The sequence below is a fragment of the Ciconia boyciana genome, chromosome 8 (genome assembly GCF_034638445.1).
Source record: "Ciconia boyciana chromosome 8, ASM3463844v1, whole genome shotgun sequence".
NCBI classification, from domain to species: domain Eukaryota; kingdom Metazoa; phylum Chordata; class Aves; order Ciconiiformes; family Ciconiidae; genus Ciconia; species Ciconia boyciana.
In genome coordinates, this window is record NC_132941.1 from 24,588,092 (window position 1) to 24,611,526 (window position 23,435).

Below are 23,435 nucleotides of genomic sequence, written 5' to 3' on the forward strand. Positions count from 1 at the left end.
TGATTATTCATTTATAAAGTGTTACAGAACCCTTTGCCTAATGAGCCAGGTTAAATGAGGAGATTATGCCAGATAAGGGAGTGAATAGCTTCATCACTTAGTGTAAGATACATGCAAGTAGCTAAAACAAGTAAGGGGATTTGTTAGAGCTCAAGTCTTGCTGTTCATCATTCCAGAGTGTATCCAGGCAGTGGTTGTGCCTGCTATGGCCTTGGTAGCTCAGGTGCTGTTAGTGAAATCCATTTCCCTAATTAGGGGAAAGTGCTTCCATTCTTTGTGGGGAATAGATGGTGTTTCCTAGACTCAAGAAGATATCATGAACCTGGTTCAACAGGTGCTAAAATCTCTTCCTGACCAAGAGGAAAAAATGCTGGAGAGTACAATATTCTTTTGCACAAGTGTTTGTGCAGAATATTAATGATGCTCAGATAATCCTACCTTATAGATTCCTCTTGAACAATATTGCAGATGAGCCTACTTCCCCCCCTGCCCCCCCCAACTAGGCCTAAGGCTGTCATTACTTAAGGAAGATAATGTGTTCACAGCACATGGGAGTCAAAAGAGACTACTCCAGTGTGGGCTCTCCATGGACTGCAGTTCCTTCAGGGACTACCCACTTGCTCTGGCAGGGGCTTCTGTGGATATCTGCTACTGTGTGGTCCTCTCCACGGGCTGCAGGGAACAACCTGCTCTGTCATGGTGTCGTCCACAGGCTGCAGAGGAATCTGCTGCAGCGTCGGGAGTAACTCCTGCCACTCTTTGTGCTCAGCCCTTGGTGTTAGTGGGATTGTTTCTTGCATATTTCTTTTCCTCACTCTGGGCAGTGTTTGTCCTTTCTTAAATGTGTTTTTACAGAGGTGCCACCAGCTTTGCTGATTGCTCAGCTGAGGCCACTCCTGCAGCACCACTGCCCCCACCCCCCCAACCTTGCTATGTATACCCAATACACCCATCTATGGAGATCAGAATTTTTCAAGGGTGGAGGTTAGAAATGGGAGTAAAGTAGCTCATGGCTTGCAGTAACACACCTTGAAGCTGTGCTGTAGGAAATACATTAAAATGAGATTGCTTACAAGATTGATTTTTTTTTTTTTTTTTTTTTTTTCATTTGGAAGGTCTGGGTATCTCCTGGTCTGATCTTGTAAGAAAGTGCACCTACTCCCTCTCCTCTCCCCCTGCCCTGAAAAACCCAAAGCCCAAACTGTACCACACCAATTGGGAAGCTGTAAGTTGAATTTGCTGGTGAAAAAGAGCAGCTGAAGGGCTCCTTTTTCTCTTAGAAGAATCATTATTGGTGCTCTTTGTCCCTAGAACAGGGGTGAGCAGACTTGAGATACAACTGAAACCTCTTCTGTGCAGTATATTGACGTTTCTTGAGAATAAAAGTACCTAACAAACATGACTTTTGCCTGCATGCTCACTGCTTTCTCTCTTTTTAGCCAGTTCCATACCTGCATTTTTTTATTTATCCCTCTGCAGCTTGGGATACCTCCTATGTTGTACCTACCCACACATCTCCAAGCCCCCACTACATCCTCCTGAGCTCTACTGCACACTCCTCAACCTGCAGATCAGTGCTCCTTCTTTCCTGATGTCTGGTTTTCCTGGGCAGGCTGACCTGGTCTCCTTTCCCAACTCCCTAGCTGAATAAAAGTGCTCAGTACATGCTTTTATATCCTGGTCCTTCAAAACATCTGCAGCAGATGAAGCAGCCCTGGAGCTGGTGTTGCTTTTGAGCTTTTAGAGCACCTTGATCTAAGGAGTTCTCCACTGTACTCTTTTGCCCAACGTGGCTTTTTTATGTGGTGTGATAACTGGCTTGATGGATGATGTAAGGACAGTGGAAGTAATTTTCCTTGACTTCAGGAAGCCTTTCAGCGTGGTCTCCCAGAGTGACCCTGCAGCCTCGCTGAGGAGATAGGCCTGGATGGGTGGACTACAGGATGAGTGGAAAATGGGCTGAGCTGCAGCTAAGCTGAGAGTGAAGCTAGCTGATGCAGAAGGGTGCAAAGAAGGGGACCTTATCTTGGTTTAGACCAGCCTAAATCTTCTCAGGTGTGATGGTGACACAGCACAGGGCACATTCTCCAGCGGGTGTTGAAGCAGCTGTCCCTGCCAGGGCAGAGGCTTCAACCCAGACAGTTTCAGATGGTGGATGAAGCCCTGCAAGTCCCAGGCTGCAAGGAGTGCCTGGGGCCTCCCCCTGAGGCTGGCAGAGATGGTCTCCCCTGCTGGAGGTGTGGTGTTGAAGACCTGTGTTACTGAGTGGACTAGTTATAGGAGGAAGTCAGCAGGCTAAGCAGCATCAGAGAGCATGAGAAGGAGATAGACAGATCTTCTCGGACCCTGCACTTCAAGATCCCTGGACCTCAGCTGCAGTGGGGTGATGGGCAGAGCCTGTAGCAGATCATAAGTGGAAACTACAAGGAAGGCAAGGGTTGGAAGCTGGTGACTTCTAGCACCAAGAGGAAGGCTCCTGCTCCACCTGAAGGCTTGTAACAACTGTCCTCAAAGCTGAGGAGGAGGTGGGTGTGCTTTCAAGTCAACCGTCTGAGCTACCTGACCCAAACCATGCAAGACCACCAGGAGGAAGCAGCAAGTGATAGTAGTGGGTGACTCCCTGCTGCAGGGTGTGACTTGACTTGTCTAGAGAAGTGGGCTGCTTGCTGTGGGCCCAGATCTGGGGTGTTGTGGAGAGACTGCCAAAGCTTGTCTGACCCTCTGACTATCACCCCTTGCTGTTTTTCCATGTGGGTACCAGTGATAATCCCAAGGGCAACCTGGAGAGTGTCAAACATGACTACAGAGCGCAGGGGGGCCATAGTCAGGGGTATGGGCGTGGTGCACAGGGCTGACAGCAAAGTGTCTGGGGTGATGTGAATGAACGGGAACACAAAATCAGCAAAACGAGGCTTAAGCGGGGTCACCTTCAGCACTTGCATGCAAGCAAGAAAGTGCCTACAAGGCACTGCTATGGAGAAATTCCCCAAACCCTTTAAACCCTTTCTGGGCAATCAGCATGCTGGGCTGCCTCTCTGACATGCCTGTATGCTAATGCACGCAGCATGGGGAATAAAGACGAGGAACCGGAGATCTGTGTGCAGTCACACAACTGTGGTCTTGTTGGGATCATGGAGATGTGGTGGGACAGCTTACATGACTGGAGTGTTGCAATGGAGCGACACAGGCTCTTTAGGAAGGACAGGCCAGGAAGATGAGGAAGGGGAGTTGTCTGTTATGAGGCAGCTGCTAGAGTATCTGGAGCTCTGCCTGGGGATGGGTGAGGAGGCAATTGAGAGCTTAGGGGTCGGGATTAGAGAGCTGGCCAGTATGGGTGACATTGTAGTGAGTGTCCATTATAGGCCACCTGACCAGGAAGAACAAGTAGATGAGGCTGCCTACAGACAGCTCACATTCACATACCCTAGTCCTCATGGGGGACTTCAGCACCCCGATGTATGCTGGTAGGACAACACAGCAGGGCATAAGCAATCCAGGAGGTTCCTGGTGAGCATCAGTGGCAACTTCCTGACCCAAGTGATAGAGGAGCCAATGAGGAGAGGTGCCTTGTACTCACCATCAAGGAAGGGCTTGTTGTGGATGTGAAGGTCAAATGCAGCATTGGCTGCAGTGACCATGAGATGGTGGAGTTCAGACTCCTGAGGGGAGGTAGCCAGGCAAAAATCAAGATCACAGTGCTGGACTTCAGGAGAGCAGACTTTGGCCTCTTTAGAGACCTGCTTGATACAGTCCCATGGGATAAGGCCCTGGAGGGAAGAGGGGCCCAAGAAAGCAGGTTGGTATTCAAGGATCACCTCCATGCTCAAGAGCGGTCCATCCCGACAACCCAGTGCTGCATCCCATGCCTGAGCTCCAACTGCATCCCTGACACCCCCTCTTAGAACCACATCCCCATGTCTGAACCCAAGCCCATGTCCAACCCCTCTCACAATCTCATCCTCATTTCCTCCAGGACCTGCAGAGCTGAAGATGCTTCTGGGGGGTTGCAGTGAGGTGCAGCAGCTGCAGCCTGGCTGGGGTGCAGTGCCTTGGGGCAGGGGCAGTCCACCACAGCACCTCAGCCAGGTACCAAGGGGCCAAGGCGGTGCCAGCCCTGGCAGTGCTGGGGGCTGTGGGTCTGCTGAGGCTGGTGCAAGGGGCACTCTGGAAGGGATGGGACAGGATGTGGGATGAGAAGGGAGGTGTCAGGGTTAGCCAGGGCTGGCATGGCTGGCATGGAGAGGAGCAAGAGAGGCCAGGGCTGGTAGGGGCAGGGGCTAACGCTGGTCTTTGCTGCCTGGTTCCCTCCCAAAACTGCTGCAGTGAGGGGAGAGGGAGGGATCAGACCTGGCTTTGTTGCAGAAAGAAGTGGTGTGTTGGGGAAGGCACACTCTTCCTGTTGGAAGGATCTCTGTGAGGTGGCTCTTGCAGGGCATCCTCCATGGGTGCATCCCTTCGGGCTGGTGGATGCAGGCAGGCTCCCCCCTCAGGAGCATCCCCCAGGGCTGGGGTGCAGGCAGCCCCCCCCCCCCCACGAGACAACATTAGGTTATGTGATTAAAGGCTCATCTCCATGAATGAAGAGCAGCAGAGGAACAATGAGAGGTGGACAAACCTTGGGAACCTCCACTGTGCCAGGGATCCCCCGACCTGGCTGCTCCCAGGGCCGTCCATGGGCCAGGAGGTGGCACCCATCATGATGGTCAATGGGGGCAGCTCTCCAGATCACCTCTTGGCCCGAGGGGGTGACTGCCTAGGGGTGAGAGACACATTCTGGGATGCAGGGGAAGAGCATTTTGGGATTATACAAGACTTATTATGGGATGTTCAGGGGGAAAGGTGGGGAAAAGGAGGGATCAAGGTGGTTTGGGAAGCCACAAATGTGGGAAAACAGAGGGATAAGGATATGAAAGGGGCTGTGTATCATCTATCTAAGTACCCATCTACCATTTTGGGGTGTATGTGTGTATGTACCTCCAGGAGATACATGCCCAGCCTTGCTGCTGGCTGAAGCTGGGAACATGGAGCCATGGCAGCCTCGGCCGAGTTGGGCTGCTGGATTTGGCAGCACCTAACAGAGCATCCCCCAGGTGTTACACAAAGGGTGCTGGTACAGGCTCGCAGGCACAAAGGACTACTAGCAGTGTCTGTAGCTGGTGGCATACATTGAGTCTAACAATAAACATTTATCATGGGCAAAAATAAAAAAGGGAGACAGAGATGCAAAAGTGGGGAAGGGAAATCTCTCCACAGAGGCCAGCTGGCGTGAGAAGCACTGAGCTCCCAGATGAGCAGCAACCTTGGTCTCCCCTCCAGTGCAGCAAGCTGTGATGGTAGTGATAGTGATGATGTATTTTGTGTATTTTGCTTGATCCCATTTGTGACACTATTATGGTGCTTAATCAGGTGCATGTGTTGCACACTGACCAGTTGCTGACTTTCTGTGCAAAGCTGGTTTTTGACAATTCTTCACCGTTTAAATGGGTGCTGTTGGCTGCAGCATGCAGTGAGGTTTGTCCTCGAATACGAACGAAAACCTGCAAAAGAAGCAGTAGGGAAAGCGTGGGGGGAGACTAGAGAGTGAAACTGTCCCAGGGGACCATCTCTCAGGGCTGAAGAATACAGGCAGGACCCCTGTAGGAACACGCCGAAATACAGGCAAAGAAGGCACGTAAGAGTAGCTCTAAATAGGCAGCGCGAGAGGGGCACAACCGAGAGCAGAGTGGCGCAGCGGAAGCGTGCTGGGCCCATAACCCAGAGGTCGATGGATCGAAACCATCCTCTGCTAAAGAAGAGCCCTTTTCCTCCCTGAGTGGTTTTGGTTTTTTTTTTGTTTTTTGGTCCTGCCTTTCCGCACTCCCCGGGTTGTGAGACCCCGGTGAGGGCCCTGCGGGGTCCCTGCACGATCGCTGCCTGGCGCTGGGCGAGACAAAACAGAAGGCCAGAAGGAAAAAAAAAAAAAAAAAGAAAACGCCACGTGGCCCGTACGGGGATCGAACCCGCGACCTTGGCGTTATTAGCACCACGCTCTAACCAACTGAGCTAACCGGCCACACTAAACTACCGTTTCCGGCGCCGTGCTCAACTCCTCTATCGGCTCTGCGCAGGAGCGGGTGGGACTCCCCCGCTGGCTCGGGGAAAAGGGGTGGGGCGGGCAATAAACATAGCACCTAGCAGAAGATGGTTTCGATCCATCGAGTTCTGGGTTATAGGCCCAGTACACTTCTGCTGCACCACTCTGCTGCTGTTGTAAAAAGGATATCTCATATACACATCCTCATCCATTCTCCCCGCCCCAGCCCTGGGGGATGCTCCCATGGGGGGCTCTGCCTGCACCCCAGCTCTGGGGGATGCTGCAACGAGGAGTCCTGCAGGGTGGGTGAGCAGTGGTGGTACCCTTATCCCAGCAGGACGCACATCCCGTGCGAGGTGAGTTAACAGCCCTGCTTTCCCCCCAGTCTGGGTGACTATGAATGAACACACTGTGGTGTGTGGCTGTCCCATCTGCTTTGACCTCCCGGGGACTGCAGACGAAGTTCCCCACTGTGCTGCTGAAAGCTGAACACAGAAAAAGCCTATCTGGGATCTTCTATTTTTCGGCCAGTTTGGTAGGAGCTGCCATTCACCTGTTGAATACAACTGCCTATGCATAAGATTTTGGGAAAACAGGCAAGTATCCTCTGTGGAACGTAAAACAATGAAGGTGGGCGTATTTTTGCACAAGTTTCTCACAAATTTGGGGGCCTAGTTTGCAAAACTGCTGGTAGTTGGGAGATTTAAATATTTTTGGAAAAAAAACAAAAGAGAAAGCTTGGGACCTGAGCTACTCAGCACATCACACACCTTGTATCCACCTCAAACTGCATCAGTGTATTCACATCAGCTCCATGGGAGCAAGACTCAGGTGCAAAAGGAGGACACCCTGTCAGCGCTGTGATTTGGCTCCTCATTTTGGAGGAGAAGCTGAGACTGCCACCCATGTGCTTACCTGGCACAGAGCCTGTTTGGCCTTGTGGTGGGTTTCTGGCAATGACTGCCTGTCTTCCTCTTCACTCCCACAGCCCATTTCCAATAGGTGCAAGGAAGTGGGGTGGACCTCCCGTGGGTTGGTGTTACGCCACATTGGTGGTACACAGATCTTTTGGCCAATCCCTTTCCTCTTCTTGTGTCCTGGGATGACAGTCCCCGAGAGTTGCTGATGCTATCAAGCACATCTCTGCTTCAGGCATCTTATTGGATTCTATTAACGAACTTGACTGCTAGCATCCAGTCAGTGGGGTAACAGCCAGATCTTGTGCTGCTGCCAAAGTTAGGCCTGCCACAAGCCACAGCTCTGTTCCCTGATCCTGCCTGCTTAAGCCACCTGGGTGTGCAGGACCTGCTAGGGCACTGGGACAAGCAACAATACCACACCATCTCACAAATGCTTTGCCTTGATCTCCCAAGGAGGTCAGCCAAGCACCCAACAAGGGCTTGATAGAGGTACTAGCTAGCCTAGCTCATGGGGCACTTGCTACCTGTGTGGTGAGAGCCTGTACCTTGCCCCATGGGGGTACTGAGGTGTGTACTGGGGCCATGCCCAGAGAAAGGGACCTCTCATGTTAAGCCATGTCTGTCCAAGAACTGGGCTGCTGGAGAAGGTGCAGATGGCATATAAGGGCATACTTTTTGACCTTGAAGACAGTCAAGGAGTGGAGCAGGTCATGCAGGGAGGTTGTGCAGCTTCTGTCCTTGGAATTTTTCAAGACCCAGCTGTGTGAAGCCCAGAATAATGTGGTCTGACACCAAGAGCTGACCCTGCTTTGAGGATGAGGTGGGACTAGAGATTTCCCGGTGTCCCCCTACTCATCTCAGGGTTGTTCTGTCTCAAGAGCTGTGTCCATATGCTCTTCTCACCTGTGGCATCTGGGAGAACCTGCCTGCTCCTGCAGCCCTTGCTCGTACCTCTCCCTTGGAGCTGCAGTGCTTGCCCTGCCTCTTCCCCATGGGAAACTCCCCACATTCCCTGTTCCTCCACACTTCTCCCACTTGCTAGAGTGGCAGCCCCCAGCTTAGATTTGAGTCACCATATAGCAGATATTTGTAATTTTTGCTTTTCAAGACTAACAGAAGATGGACACACAACATGGAAAAGCATTTGGTGAAGTGAAAGGACCTGTATTTCCTATTTAAAATGGGGGAAATTTCCCAAATTTCCACACTTTTCATGTAAATTCTCCCTTCTCCAACCCATTCCCTCCCCCAAAGCCCCTGCCAGTTCCATGCCTAAAACTCATTTCTCCCCAAATAGCCCTGCTGAATGTTCTGGCCACTCAGCACATCCTGACACCTACTTACCTATGCAGCCACCTCAAAAGATGATTTCTAGTCTCGTAAGCTTTCTTTTTTTGCCCAGTCTTGAGCTTTTCCTAGCACTCCCTCCCCTCCTTTCCTTCACACTTGAGGCCAGTCTCATTAGAAAGAGCCCAGGCAACACAGACACAAGGATGCAGAAAACAGGTATGTACTCACATTTCCAGCCCAAGTGTCCACCGACCAGCAGTCCTTCACCCCCCCCGCAGTGATTTCGGATGGCACAGCCTGATGGCCCAGTGAAATCCTCCTTCTCAAGGAGTCCTTTTTAAGGCAAGTCTTCCTGGAGGTGGCTCATGTTTTATCACTCACTGCTGTATCCTGAAATACTGTTTTCTTTCATACCTGTGTTCCCATACTGCACGAATGGGTCTGGAGTTGTACCTCTCAGATATGGTTTTGAGCTGTTCTTGAGTAATTCTTCCTGGTACTGGTTTGCAAATACTCACTTCTGACAGCCTGTGGGATCACCTTGGAGATATTTGAAAGCCATCTGGACGTGATCCTGGGTAACTGGCTTTAGGTGACCCTGCTTGAGCAGGGGGGTTGGACAAGCTGACGTCCAGAGGTCCCTTCCAACCTCAATCATTCTGTGATTCTGTGACATCATGCGGTGGGATCCCTAACCACCCCCACACAGCTGGAGATGTATCAATCGCTCATTTCTCCAGAAAAATAATGGATACAGGGCCATGGACCCTGGATTCAGTTTCCTGACACTCTTCTGGTATGGCTGGAGGTCTTTTGGGTACACCACTGTGCGTATCCCTTGACTAAGTTGCAATACAGGTGTGACTTGAAACATCCTTGGCTGCCTGCAGTCCCCAGGGTTATCTGTTACATTTGAGTTGCAGATAGAACACAGGCTTACAGGAAACTCAAACCTTTTTGCACTGGAACCAAAATAAGATAATGTAGGACATTTCCAGCAGCGCTAGTTACCTGTGTTCAAGCAGCCAAAGTAAGCTCCTCTCAGTTGTTCACTCCTTAAATGCTGCTGATTGTATTGACTAGATTGTCATAGACTTTGATGGGCATGTAGGTGCTGACTTATGTATAGATACCTACAGTCAGATGTCATAATCTTGAACTGAATCTCATTCTTATATCCAGTCAACTGAATCTCTCTCCTTACTCTTTACTTTCTGGTGGGAGGAACTGATTACAATGGGGTGAACTATATCAATATGCCAGCAATCTGTTGGTGTATTTTTCCTGAAAATATGCATGTTTTTTTCAGACTTTGCTGGAATTTTGCTACAAGTTAGGTTTATATATGCTGGAGTAATGTGTTCTTATGGCAGTGATTTATTTTAGACATGCCTGAAAGCTAACCATTATGTAGAAGAAGGGAAAAAGGCTTACACATTTTGTAGTTAATGTATAGATTTTATGACTTGTTTCTGTAGTCTCTGTAATATTTTGGACAGTTACATTAAATATATTCATTTATTCATTATACAGATTATGTACATTTCTCAGTATTTTCCAACAAAAGCTAAAATGTCCAAATCCTTTACAGACTTTGAGGAATGCATTCATTCTTTGATTTTTAACCTTTCAAGTGTGAACATTTTTCATAAAATCAGTGAGACTATCTGGGCAGAGACACCTTGCTGAAGAATTGTCTTCTCCCAAATGTCCACCTCAGAGCATGCTTTACTGCTTTGTTTCATAAGCTGTAGATGATTGGGTTCAGCATAGGAGTAACTACTGTGTAAGAAAGAGCCACTAGTTTCCTGCTGTTTGCCAAGAGACTGGACTTTGTCTTTAAATGTATCAAGCCAGTGGTGCAGTAGAACAGTGTCAACACCGCCAGGTGAGCAATGCAGGTGAAAAAAGCTTTGCATCTTCCTTCAGCAGATGGCATTTGGAGGATGGTATGGATTATCTGGATGTAAGAGGCTGCTATCAAGATAAATGGGATCAAAACAATTACAACAGTAGCAACAAACACAAGATGCTCTGAACAGACCAGATGATACAGAACGGGAACAATACCACAAAAGAAATGTTCAATCTCCGTTGAGCCACAAAAGGGGCTAGCTAGATAGACAACCAGTGAGTCCTACAGAAAGCGGAATACCAGCAATCCAGCATGCTATGACCATATGAAGACGCACTCTCCCTGTTCATTGTTATGGTGTAGTGCAAGGGATGGCATATAGCCACGTATCGGTCATATGCCATGGCACCCAAGAGAAAACACTCAGAAGCTACAAAGAATATAACAAAGTAAAGTTGTAGGGCACAGGCAGAAAAGGAGATGACCTTTCCCTCCAATGACAAATCCACAAGCATCTTGGGCACTATGTTTAGTGTAAAGCAAATTTCAATCAAAGCCATGTTTTTGAGAAAATAGTACACAGGAGTGTGCAAGGCAGAGTCGATGGCTGCAACTCTGATGATGAGAAAGTTCCTTGTCATCGTGATTAGGAACATCAGAAGAATTCTCTTGAAGAGGAAGACCTGAAGAGCAACAAGGTGGGAGAACCCCTGCAAGGTGAAGGAGGTCTGGTTTCTGAGCCCTGGTGCTTCAACAGATTCCACGTGAAAGAGAAACAACACAGCCTGTATAAGCCAACAAGGAAGACATGAGAAGAAAAGTCTATATAGGGATGAAGAAAAAAATAGAGAGCTGCTCTGAAACTGGTTCCATTATTTAGTAAGTGGGACAATCAAATATAGCTGGGCAAATAACATTTTGAGAGGCACAGTAAAAAAAAGCAATATGATAAAAATGAGGTAATAAGAAAAAACAATGAGCTTCAGTGCAGAAGAGCTAGGATTTTCCTTATATTTTGTCTGTTTTCCTTTTTAATTAAGCTAAAATGTTGCCATGTCTACTTCATATTTCAGTTCAACTGGTATTTTCTGAAATACGTTTTCATCAACAATTCACCTATTTTATTTTCTGTGTGCAAAATTAATTTCCTACAGAACTGAAATCTAATTACATTCTCTGCTCTATTTTTAGGAAAAAAAAAGTTTTCCCCTGTTTTCACGCACATACATGTATATATGTATATACAGATTTCAAATAAATACTTATAAAATTGTGGATGGTACAGCCTGTCTCGTCCCACTCGGTGGGTTGCGAGATGGGTGAATCTTTTTGATTCCCCGGGGATTATTGTACCGACAAAGGCCGATCTCTGCTCGGCAGAGCTGCAGGCCGGTAGAGTCACGACAATGACTCAGAGGAACAGTCAGACTAGCAACTTTATTAACTAGCAAACTACAAACTGAACGAACTAGCAAGCTCAGCGAACAAACAGAGGCAATTTGGCAATGGAGCTATTTTCCGGGCAACCCGTCACAATTCATCCAAAACTCATATGCCCAGATATATGTATAGTGGAAGAGTAGAGGAAAAGAGAAGTGAGAAGAGGAAAAGAGAAGTGAGAAAAGGAAAAGAGAAGAGAGGAAGATAAAGAAAAGGAAAGGTATCACCACCCTTGGATCCCGCGATGACGGTGACAGACGTGGCAATCCTCTGGTGATGGGTGCACGAGGTTCCCTGGGGAAGGTGTCTCTTTATACTCTAATCCCTGCCTCAGGTCACACCCCTGGAGGACTTATGTTGCTCTGGTCCTCAAAGGGTTGCAGGCGCTGGGGGCAGGGGGTGGTTTGCGAGGAGTTTCATTCCAAGTTTTGGGTGGTTGTAGGCCCATTCCTTAGATAAAACTCTGTGTGACCTCTGGCTATAGATGGTAACTGTGCATCCTCCAACGCGCTCTTCTCATCCTGTGCTAGCCGACTTGCTGCACCTTATCTCCATACAATGTTTGAGACAGTACCTCTTTCAGTGTCTCACAAGACAATACCTCTTTTAGTCTCTCCTCCGAAAAGCTCTCCCCATCCCATGACTTGCCGTTGCCATGCAAATCGCGCCTCATCTCTCCACAATGTTTGAGACATTAACTCTTTCAGTCTCTCACACAGCCATATGTTTGAAGCTTGAACGATGGACAGAACATATATTTTACTATTTGGTTTTATCACTGCTAAAATATAAAATAATGACCTGCTAATTTTGTGATTTTTTTTTAAACTATTGTTCTTTATTCAGTGCCACTGGACAATTGCTTATGAATTCAGTACTGGAAGAAACTTTCCTCTTGGAGACCATCTGCAAGCTACCTATCAGTATTTAGATATTTGTGATGTAGATAACCATATCCAAGGTAAACATTTGAATTACCTTCTCAGTTTACATGTCTTTACACCAGCTACAAAGGTAAGTCAGAAACATTGATTTTATTTCTCACTTAATCCAGTTATCTTTATTGGTGTCACTATGTGGAGGTGCCATTCATTAGCACAGAAAGGAGCAGCTATATGCATTGCAGAAAGCAGTATTAGCTGAGAAAGGTCCTCTCCTACAGTTTTCAGTTAAGGCACCCTCCAGCCTGCACTTTGATTATCAACACTGGTTGACCTTCCTATGTTCCTTCACAGTAAAGTGGAGTTACAAGTCCGCATTGTTATAAAACACAACGCCTTTCAGTCTGTTACCGTCTTGACCTGTGTTCCCTCTGATCATCTTAGTGGTCCTCTTCTGGACTCTCTTCTATTTATGAATCTCTTTCTTGTATAGAGGGATCCCAAAATGGGACACCTTTCTCCATAGGTGGCCTTGCAAGTGCCAAGCAAAGGGAAATGGGTGCATTCCTTTGACCAGTTGGCTAGCTCTTGCTAACACAGCTGGCTAGATGGTTACTTCTCTCCAATGCAGGGACACACTGATGGGTCACGTCCATCTTGCCATCCACCAGGAACCCCACATCCTTTTCTGCAGAGCTGCTCCTCAGATGGTCAGTCCCGAGCTATACCTATGCATCTTTTGTGCCATGGCCAGGACTTGGCATTTGTCTCAAACTTCATGACATTCCTGTGTATGGCCCTCTTCCCCTGTCCCCAGATTTCTGTCATCTGGAAACTCCTGAGGATGTTCTCCATCACATCTTCCCAGTCACTGATGAATACGTGAAACAGCATTAGTCCCAGTATCAGCCTGTGAAGAATTCCTCTTAAAGCCAGCTACCAGCTAGACTCAGATTGTTGACCACTACCTGTTAAAGTCTTGATGGTCCAGACCAACCTAATGTTTTCCCATCCAGTTTAGATCTTCTCAGTTTGGCTGCAAGGCTACTATGCCAAGAATTGCTGAAGTCATTAAATTACATCCACCACTCTGCCCTCACCCACTCTGAGCCAGTCATCTCACCCTGGAAAGGTGTCAGGTTGGTCAGGTGTGATGTGTTTTAAGTAAATCTGTGCTGTTACACATCCTTTCCTGCCCTTCATGTGCTTAGACATGGCTTCCAGGAGGATTTGCTCCATATTCTTCCTCGAGGCTGAGGTGAATCTGACATTCCTCAAAACTTTCTCCTTGGCCTTCTTGAAGACAGGCTCATTTGCTTTTTTGATGTCACTGGGAACCTACCCCCGTTTGTCAAAGATGACAAATACCAGTCTTGCAATGGCATCAGCCACTTCCCTTGGTACGCTCCGCTGCATCCATGCGTTTGGGTAGGTACTCTGTACCTGTACTCTGTAAGTACTCTGTAACTTGATTGTTCTCTGTGTGTCCTCTGTGTCCCCTTTCCCAAACTATGCAACTACTTTGTTTCTTTTAAAAAAGACCCATTTCAGAGCAGGGAGGAGGTTTTTTTTAAAAAAATGCATATTTTTACAAGTGAAATATTTTTCCTGAATGATCAAGAAAAGCTTTTGTGTTGTTTCTGCAAACAACCATATGGCAACCATCAGCAGCTGAGATACCCATTTATGTTTCCCTTACAATCTACGAATGGAAACAACTCTCAGATGTTATTTTTGTTCATTCTCCAGAAGTAATCTAAAATAGGCTAATTGCTACAAGTACTTAAATCTCTTACATCTCCATGAAAGTCTTAACATACAGCTCAGACATCACTGTGTACATTGCAGACATCTAGAGTTCTCAGTTGCATCCTCTTCTAACCTTTAAAAACACTAAATTACTTTTTTTTCTTGAGCCCTCTATACTAATAAGCATTTTTCTTGCCAATTTTCATTACCAAATAGTATAGAAAATACTGGTATACCTCAATTTTCACGAGAAGCAATCCAGAGTTTCTGATATGATCCCTTTGTTCATGATTTCAGGTACTGGGATACCTTTTTCTGCCTTTTGGGCAACACTTCAGGATGGTGAATAGTTTCCTGTAGGATCCCCAAGAAAGAGTGAAGTTCAGCTGTTCTGAACTACGTGCTATCTTACATTGCTTCCTGAGATAGGAACCCCTCTCTGGATTCATTACCAAGTATACTCAGAAGATGAAACATCTCCCTTGGTATTGTAGAGGACTGTGAACAATTTAAATTAATGAAAGCTAAATTTTTTTTTAATTAATCTTACATGAGTAGAAGCAATCAAATTAACAATAATTAGGTTAAAATTTAAATTTAAAATAAAGTTTAAATAGCAAAGTGTGATTCTCTGTTTGAAGCTAATGGGAGGAGGAAAACAGCCTTTGCTAGATGCCTTGTTTGAATTATTAATCAAGTCTGTCTTGATGGAGAGAAAGGAACCCCAAACCTAATCAGACCATTTGTTTTAGACATCTATCTGAGGATGGGTGTGTTACCTTCTGAGGACAGCTATCTCTCTTTATCATCAGGCAGGTAGTAGCAGCATGTCATTTAGCTAAAAAGTCTATAGTTGAATGGATAAATTCAGGTGAAATGGATCCCACTTGAACTACAGCTCTTCAGAAAATTAGAAATTCAGCATGAAGTTTCCAAAACTAATTTTTGAAAAGTGTCCTAGACCCACATTGAACAAAGTATTTTGTGCAAGGTAAGGAAACCTGGTAGCAAGTCAAAGAGAGATTCACCATACCTAAATTCAGACATCTGTAATCCAGTGGTTTAATTGTTGTTGACATATCTAGTGACTTTTAAAATGCTCTAGAGTATCCAAGAGATCTGCTTAAGACTGGCAAATGTGATAGAGATATACAGGAGACCTGTCCTTCTGGAACATTACTGGAGACCAGCTAAGATGCTCCTGGGTGTCTCAAATGGCACTGAAGGCCTATGTTTGTCTAGTGGTTTGAGTCCTAAATTTCTACATCTGAGCTTGTCATAGAGTCAGTTGCCCTATAATCAAAGGAGAGGAACAGGCACTTCTAAGGCTTAATTCATCATAGCCTCAAAAGTCCAAAATGTGCAGATAAGTCACAATGTAGAAATGCCATTTTCCATTTAGTGAGTATGTTGGGAAACTAGGTGACTAACACACATGCAGAGTTTCTTTGCAGATGTCTAAGTGTTAATGGATATCCATTATAATAAATAAAGCAATATAGATGTTTCTGGGCCTGGTTAATTTGGCCTATTGTAGATATATGCTATGGGACAGAAAGATGTGTATTCTTGAGTTCAGAGCTCTAATTAATTGCTTAAACTTAGCCAAGGTGTGAGAAATCTTTTCCTGCCTCATACAGCTTTGTGTAGCAAGTGGTACCTATTCCTTCTTATTTTTGCTAATCCCCTCTCCAGTTGTACGCTCCTTCAGACCCCAGGGATGTTTCCCATTAGCCATTTCTTGCTCTGCTAACTGCTTTCAAAAGCTATATCTCCTTAATGTGATGGTCACTCCTGTTCCTGTGCTGTCTTTTCTCCACTGCTTATTGCACTGATAGATGCTTTAATGAAGTGTGAAGCTTTGCTAACCACTATTTCTTTTATTTTTTTAACCATGTTAAATATAAGAACATGCATAGCAATCACAATTCTATAACCTACAGAAGATCTCTAAACAGCTCTTCCTATTTCCTAATTGTTATCAAGGAGAATAAAACTACACATGCAAAATGAGCTAATTTCAGGTTGGTAAAGATGGTCCTTTCCATTTATCTCCCCTCCTCTCCACCAAACGTCAACAGAGTGGGCATTCCTCTTTGGAAGTTGTTGCAATGTTGTTGTGGGAGTTTTGCTTTCACTTTAAGGTTCTAATTGTCAGTCCAAATATGGATAGTATTTAATTAATTTTAGACTGGATGTCTACATTGCGTGTTCTTCTGTATGAGCTAGGAGTTCTTTAATATAATGAACTGAGCCCTTCTAGTGCATGGTTTATATTAACCAAAACTGGACCTCTAAAATACATCACATGAACCACGTTCAAGCAATGTTTCTCACTCTCTTCATTTGCAATCAAGGGAGTCCACATAACTATCTTGGATGTAGACATCTACACCATAGATGTAAAAACTAAGAGTAATCCAGAACATAACATTAATAAAGAAATGGTCTATCTGCTATAAACTGAGTTTCAACTTATCCTGAACTGAATTTTGGCTGTAGTGAGGAAAAAGCAAGCAAGCAGGCAGGCAAGAAGATATCATGTGCAATAATACATATACAATGACATTCATGAATTTATTTTGCTTACTTTACAGTGTTCACTACATATTCATGTTAAAGGAGAAGCTGTTGCCCGAGCATTCACACACCATTCAAGGAGTTGCACACACACCACCCAAGACTTTAACTGCTAGGACCTGAGTCCCTTCACAGCGGGCAGCTCCACTGCTGATGGGTGCCCCTTTTTGACTCCTCGCTCACACAGACACTCACTCTCGGGCACTTCCTCTCCCCTCTGGCTCGACCCTAGGTTTCCCAAAGCAGAGTCTCTAATATGACGTACTCCAGATGAATTTATTGGTACAGCAGTGAAAACAGCTCGAGGTGGGTGCCTCCGGAGAGTGACCCAGACCAAAGAAATCCCTGGGTAATTATACCCTTACAATCTAAATTCCCCTCCCCTCCGGAGACAGTTCAGACCAATAGTAGTATTTGGGTCTGGGATCTTCCCGTTCTTCATTGGGCCCTTTCATTGTCTCTAGGTGGGCCGATTCTTCTCTTATCTCTAGGACTGCAGCTTCTGCTAAGGTTGAAGCCTCCTTATCTCTCTGGTTTGCACCGCTTTCGGGGGCCTTCCTTCATGTAGCCAAGTAAAAGTTCAGTGCACGGTTGGTGGATCTAGGTGAAAGTTTTTGTGGCCTGAGACTTCAGCAAGCCTTGATGCTAATGCTAAAGTGACTACTACAACATTCATGTTCTTTCTCCATACCACCCCCCAACTGATAGCAAGATTATTTACCTATTTTGTTTTTCTGCTTATTTATTTTTAAGATGTACAGCTATGTATTTCCAAGCTTTATCCAAATTAACTATGTTCGCATGCCATGTAATTGTGTCTGAACCTGTAACTCATTAAGGATTACTACCTCCCTTTTTTAACAGAAAGCAGTCCCCTGAAAGCCAGCAATTTACTTGTCTGTTTATGCAGAGCTTCCTTTACTTCTGTGTTTCTCAGACTGTAGATGAGAGGATTGACCAAGGGAGTGAGAATGGTATAAAAAACAGAGAAGACTTTTTTGGAGATATTTGGGTATCGTGATGAGGAAGTACATAGACAGTTAATATTGACCAGTAAAAAAGAATCACCACAATAACATGGGAGGAGCAAGTGGAAAAGGCCTGTTTCCTTCCAGTGGCAGAAGGAATTCTCATGATGGTGATAATAATGTAGAGATAGGATGAGAAGATTAAAAGAAATGGAAGCAGTGAGCACACACCTGCCACAAGAGAATGACAAGTCCTGCCACATGAGTGTCACCACAGGAGAGTTTTATCATTGGAAATGAGTCACAGAAAAAATGTTCAATTTCATTAGGCCCACAGAAATCTAAATTTGAGATCTGGAATGTTAGCATAGAATTAGATAGAAAGCCACTTATCCAAGATGCAGCACCCATCTGGAGACAGAGCTTGCCGTTCATATGGGATGGCTAGCGCAGGGGTTTGCACACTGCTAGGTACCTATCATAGGACATCACTGCGAGGAGATAGCACTCTGCAGCTGCCAAGCAACCAAAGAAATAGTATTGTGTAAAACATCCACTGACTAAAATACTTCTGTCTCCACCCAGATAGCTAGGCAACATCCTAGGCAAGACATTTGAGCTGTAGCAGATTTCCAAGCAGGCCAAATCGCCCAGGAAGAAGTACATTGGCGTGTGAAGGTGCCGATTACCCACCATCAGCACAATGATGAAGATGTTTCCAGTTTTGGATACAATGTAGATTGACAGAAACATCAGGAAGAGAAGAGAGTCCAGTTCAGGGCCATTCCCAAATGCCAGGAGGATGAACTCTGTAACGACCATTTTTTTTTTCCACTTTTGCTTTGTCATAACTTTTGTTCTAGTGATAAAACAGGAAATGTTAGCACCAATGAAGACTTTGGCAGTTGAGACTCAAATAATGAAAGTTTCTTCACAGAATAGAAAAGCAAAGAGTAAAAAAGTCTTTGTATTATCAGACCTGTCACCTGATTTCTATAAAGATTCCTCACATACTAAGAGTCACATTACTTATGACTTCATGTACTGAGAAGAGCACTTAAAACTGAAGTAATTCCCATGCTTCTCTGGCACAAGGGTAATTTCTAACATGTTTCCAGCCTGTGCAAGCAAATTAAAAATCAACTTCTTTCATTAGATGCCATCACAAGTTTTGCCATATTCCTTTCTGTTGTGAAAAAAAGAAGTATTTGGTCTGATTGCTCCAATAGTAATATAGCCATATTTGCATTGCTAATATGTATTGATGCATATTACTTATTCACTATATATAAGTATGTAGCATAACCACTAATGCAGACATTTTTCTTATTTGAAGGACGCTGAAAAAGAATCCAACTTCCACCAATGAAAATAAGTATGAAGAACATCTATACCAGCCTCAGCATATGTTTGCCCTGCCAAAAAACCCCCAAACACACAGAAAAGCACCTTCCAGTTGTCTCACGCTTCAGTCTTGTCAATGGGTAGAATGGAGGATTCCAGATTTAAGGAGTTTAATTCACCCTAAAACAGACAGGACGAATCATCCTGTGAAAGTACCTATTTCCTGTCACTGAGAACCCAGAGAGAGTTTAGTTGCCAGACCCTTAATCAGAAAAATACACTTTAGATAAATCCTACTGCTTGTCATAGTGCTCTTTTTAATTTTCCTCTCATCTGTACTAAATGCCCTCATTCTCTAGATTTCCTTACAAATCCCATTTTTGAAAACTCCTGAGACTTTGGCTGGTCTTTTCTGGATTTGTTTAGTACAAAAATACTAAAAAAAAAAATATTCAGTGGCCAAAACTAGACACAGTACTGTGGTTAAGGCTATACTGGCAAAGGAACTGAACAGAAAAATCTGCTTTTTTCTTCTGTGTAGACTCTTCTTGTCAGCTCTGTTTTTATCCAGATGTACATGGAGTTGGGAAAGGTATTGGCAAGGCATTAATGGGGGGCATTTTTCAAGCTCATGCACCTGGCAACACAAATTCCATCCATGACCCTTCACAGACTGGGAGGGACAGTCTTCAGCCCTGGGGTTCCCTAAACACATCCTCCATTACAAATACAACTTTGGTGTGTTTTTTTTTTTTTTTTTTTTTTTCCCCAGCCCACTGTCTTCCCAGATCTAGCACTCCAATTTAGCAGCACGTATTTGAACCATCTTCAACAGGATTAATGCCCCCTAACTTGGAACATCTGCATCTAGGGCACTCACCTCAGACTCCTCTTATAGTCTACAGCGAGAAATAAGCGCTTTGGACTGTAATCCAGCCAATGTTTTATATACATACTTTGTATGAGCTAAATCTTCTAAGGAAATTATCTGTTTCTTTCCATTGACAATAGCAGAAGTTTAGATATTAGCTCAGAAGCCAGCTTCTGCCATGCAGACTGCACCTCCTTTTTGATGTTGCTCACCACATTTAGGCACTAAAGGGAGGTGACCAGACACTATAACAGTGAAGGCCATATAAGGACACCCATCAAATAACTTACTTCTGGACTATTTATGATAGCACAACTTTGTAAGACTTATGAATTTTGTTCCACAGATCTAATTTTAAATTTTCCTTTAAACTCTTATTCATTCAAAACCTCAATTTTTAGCCAATTTGCCAACATCTGACAACTGAAAATGTTGGAAGTGTGTCCCGTTTCTGTGTCAATCAACAAACATTTCAGACCAACACTGTTTCTTACCTGAAACTACAGGAACATTGAAATCTAATTAGAAAACCTTTCACTTCTCAAGGTTTTGTATCCATCTTTATTTTCTTTAAGAGCTTGATTTCCTCATGGAAAAAAAAAAAAAATTAGAGCTCCTTGTTCGGCAAAGACCCTCCCCTCCCCGTCCCAATAATTTCCATATTTTCCTTTTTTTTTTTAGCTAGCTGAATATACAAACTCTTCTTTTCCATTCTGTCAGGTAGAAAGTGTTCCTCTCTTCACCTCAGTCCTTAAAAACCTTTTCAGAGCTAAGGCTAATGAAACACCCCAGGGGATAATCAAGCAAATGAAAGCCTTGGAGAGGTTGTTGTCATCAACCTCATATGCACATAAATAACCATTCTTTTCCTGTACACTCTGATTGGAATTAGCATTTTCTTAGCCTACATTTTGATTACTTTTGGGCCTGGATGGAATTATATTGATAGGATGACAACTGAGTGAAAAATTACTATGATGATCATCATTGCTATCAGGTCAGCACTGGGTTCTACAGATATGTTGAAGTCTAAAACTGACTAGGGCCTGGATTCAATGCCAGGCAGCTACCCAAGTGCCAGCTATTTCAGTCATCCTCTGGAGATGCTGCTCAGTCTTCTTTTCCTGCAGGGTGACTGTGTTCCTAGCTGTGGTATCACAAATAAGTGAGACAATTGTTCCAGGTCCTGTTTTTTAATCTCAGCTTCCTAGCTTGCATTTAAGAAGGCCAGGTACACTGTAATTTGTTAGTCAATGTTCAGACTGCTTAGTCTCCAAGGCCAGACAGAAAGAGCTTGATGAATAAATAACTCTTGGCAAAGCACAAATTTGCATCAGCTTGGTGAGCCTCAAAAAGAAAAAAATCATAAGAACATGGGGAAATTCAAAGACCACATGAAAAAAGTGAAGTCCCCAAAAAGTAGAACGGGAAGCTGTATTATGCACACACCACTACATGGGAGTGTAGTCAAAACAATCTGAAATATCAATTTCTATCACAGTGACTTTGGCCTGTGCAGGTGCAGAGCTGGCCCTAGCTGAACTGCAGAGACTGAATGCCATCCATTTTGATTGCTAACATGAGATGGAATAAATCTGTCTCAAAAATACAAAATCTACCTGTTGACTTTCACATGGGATAGCCTTAGATTCCCACCAAGTAGCCACTCTGTCAGTTCCACGATAGAAATAAAGTGCTTGTGTTCAACCAGGTAGTCTCAGCTACTTCATTGCCATGGTCTCTGTGTGTGAGTGTCATCTAGAGGCTTTAGTTTGGAGGACAAGACACAGCAGAAGACAAATCTCTGTTCTTGGTGCCAGAATGCCTTCATATAATTAATTCACACACCTAGCCTCAGGTAGTTATTTACAAATTCCATCTGGAAAGTGAAGAGACAATGGGCAATGTGAGTCTTCCAATAGCAAAATTGTCACCTGAAGAGGCTATGGAAACTCTCAAAAGTGTCTGTCTCTGTCCACTGAGAGAACTTCACTGAGCATCTAGTTGATTCTAGATATCCAGATATCTAGTTAAAATAGTCAAATGTTCAAGAGGCTAAATTTGGGTGAGATGACTCCAGTGTCTAAGTATCTAAGGAGATTTCTGTCTTCCTTTTTTAAACCTGAGAATGATTACAGCGCTTGCTCAGTAAGTAAAATACTTGAGGCCTAGCTGCCATGTAGCTCAAAGAGTCATTACCCCTGGCTCTCTTACTACCAGGTGGTACCCTAGTGCCTAGGCTATGGCATGATTCTTCATAGTTTCTCTTCCATCTGTCTTAATGAGTTCTGCCATGGGCTGGAAAGTAATGCAAGCTTCATGAGTGCTGAGAGGGACTCAGCCAGGGACTGTCCCTATCCGCAGTGATGTTCTGTGCACGTTGTGTTCAATGTAAAATGCATTATCTGCTGCTGGGGAAAAAAAGGTAGGTCACCAGGAGAAGATTTTGCATATCTCAGGTAAGTACCTACATTTGGGTACACAGAAGACTTATATCTGGTATTCTTGTGAATTAAGGAAGAGAGAACAAAACGAAGATTTTATGAATTATGATTCTTCAGAAGCATTCACATTGTAACCATATAACCCCAACTCTGAATTGCTTTTGGATATTGTTTTAACCAGGTGTCCCACCAGCATTTAGGCCAAGGAGCATCTTGCCAATACAGATAGCATCTTCCTGATGGATTTATTAAAATTTCGATTTGCTTTTGTGCTATGAGATTACTTGAAATACAAGGCAGCCAGCCATACTGAGCATTAGCTGTAAGTAGGCCCTGGAGACAGGTAATAAAAATGAATATTTTTAGGCTGTACAGAAAAAGAATTTCAGAGAGCTGTATAAGAGCTTCTCACTTTACCTGTTGGACATGGGTGGAAATCTTTGCAAAGATAAACTCAAAGAAGAACACATAATGACAAAATGAGATTTCTGCTCACCTGAACCTGAAGGTTAAGGCTTCATCTGGCCAAATTTGACACTGAATAAACTCAAGTTAGTTAACTTCACTTCACATGGAGCTTTTAGTCTTCCATGAAATTCAAGCTATATTATGCGTATTGAAAATTGGATTAATTAACTCAAACCTATGTGTTCAGTGTCATTTTAGGTTCATTTGGGTTTCTTTTCTTGCCTGCATTTTGCTCAAGAAGGATGCAGGTCTCATCATGCTCTAGAAGGATGTAGGTATTCTGTCACATCTGCCATCAGTTTGCAGAAATCTCAGAAAGACTAAGATCTATGTTCAAGTAGCTGAACCCTGCACTCAGCCCCAGAATCAAAAACTTAACATTGCAGTTTCTACCATGTAGGCGTGTACACATGACTGCGATGTCTAAGCTCCCATTTATAGTCTACAGAGATTTGGTCAATATGGCCTGGAGAGCTATTCATCTGATCAGTCTACAGTGGGATTCAGGTGCCAAGTAAAGGAGCCAAATGCGACGCCCATCTACAAGAAGGG

The 23,435-nt window shown here is 44.5% G+C and overlaps 1 protein-coding gene, 2 non-coding genes and 1 pseudogene across 3 annotated transcripts; 1 reads left to right on the forward strand and 3 right to left on the reverse strand.

Moving 5' to 3' along the window:
* The first annotated feature begins 5,716 nt into the window (after nt 1–5,716).
* Nucleotides 5,717–5,788, forward strand: TRNAM-CAU (transfer RNA methionine (anticodon CAU)). Its single transcript has one exon. It is a non-coding gene; the product is annotated as a tRNA-Met (tRNA).
* A 190-nt stretch (nt 5,789–5,978) lies between these two features.
* TRNAI-AAU (transfer RNA isoleucine (anticodon AAU)) lies at nt 5,979–6,052 on the reverse strand. Its single transcript has one exon. It is a non-coding gene; the product is annotated as a tRNA-Ile (tRNA).
* A 3,972-nt stretch (nt 6,053–10,024) lies between these two features.
* LOC140655622 (olfactory receptor 10A7-like) lies at nt 10,025–13,577 on the reverse strand. The gene is given in 4 exon segments (XM_072870364.1): nt 10,025–10,402; nt 10,404–10,475; nt 10,477–10,923; nt 13,560–13,577. Coding segments are annotated over 4 exon segments (915 nt in total).
* Nucleotides 13,578–17,632: 4,055 nt separating this feature from the next.
* Nucleotides 17,633–18,578, reverse strand: LOC140655623 (olfactory receptor 5AP2-like; annotated as a pseudogene).
* Between the last annotated feature and the right edge of the window lie 4,857 nt (nt 18,579–23,435).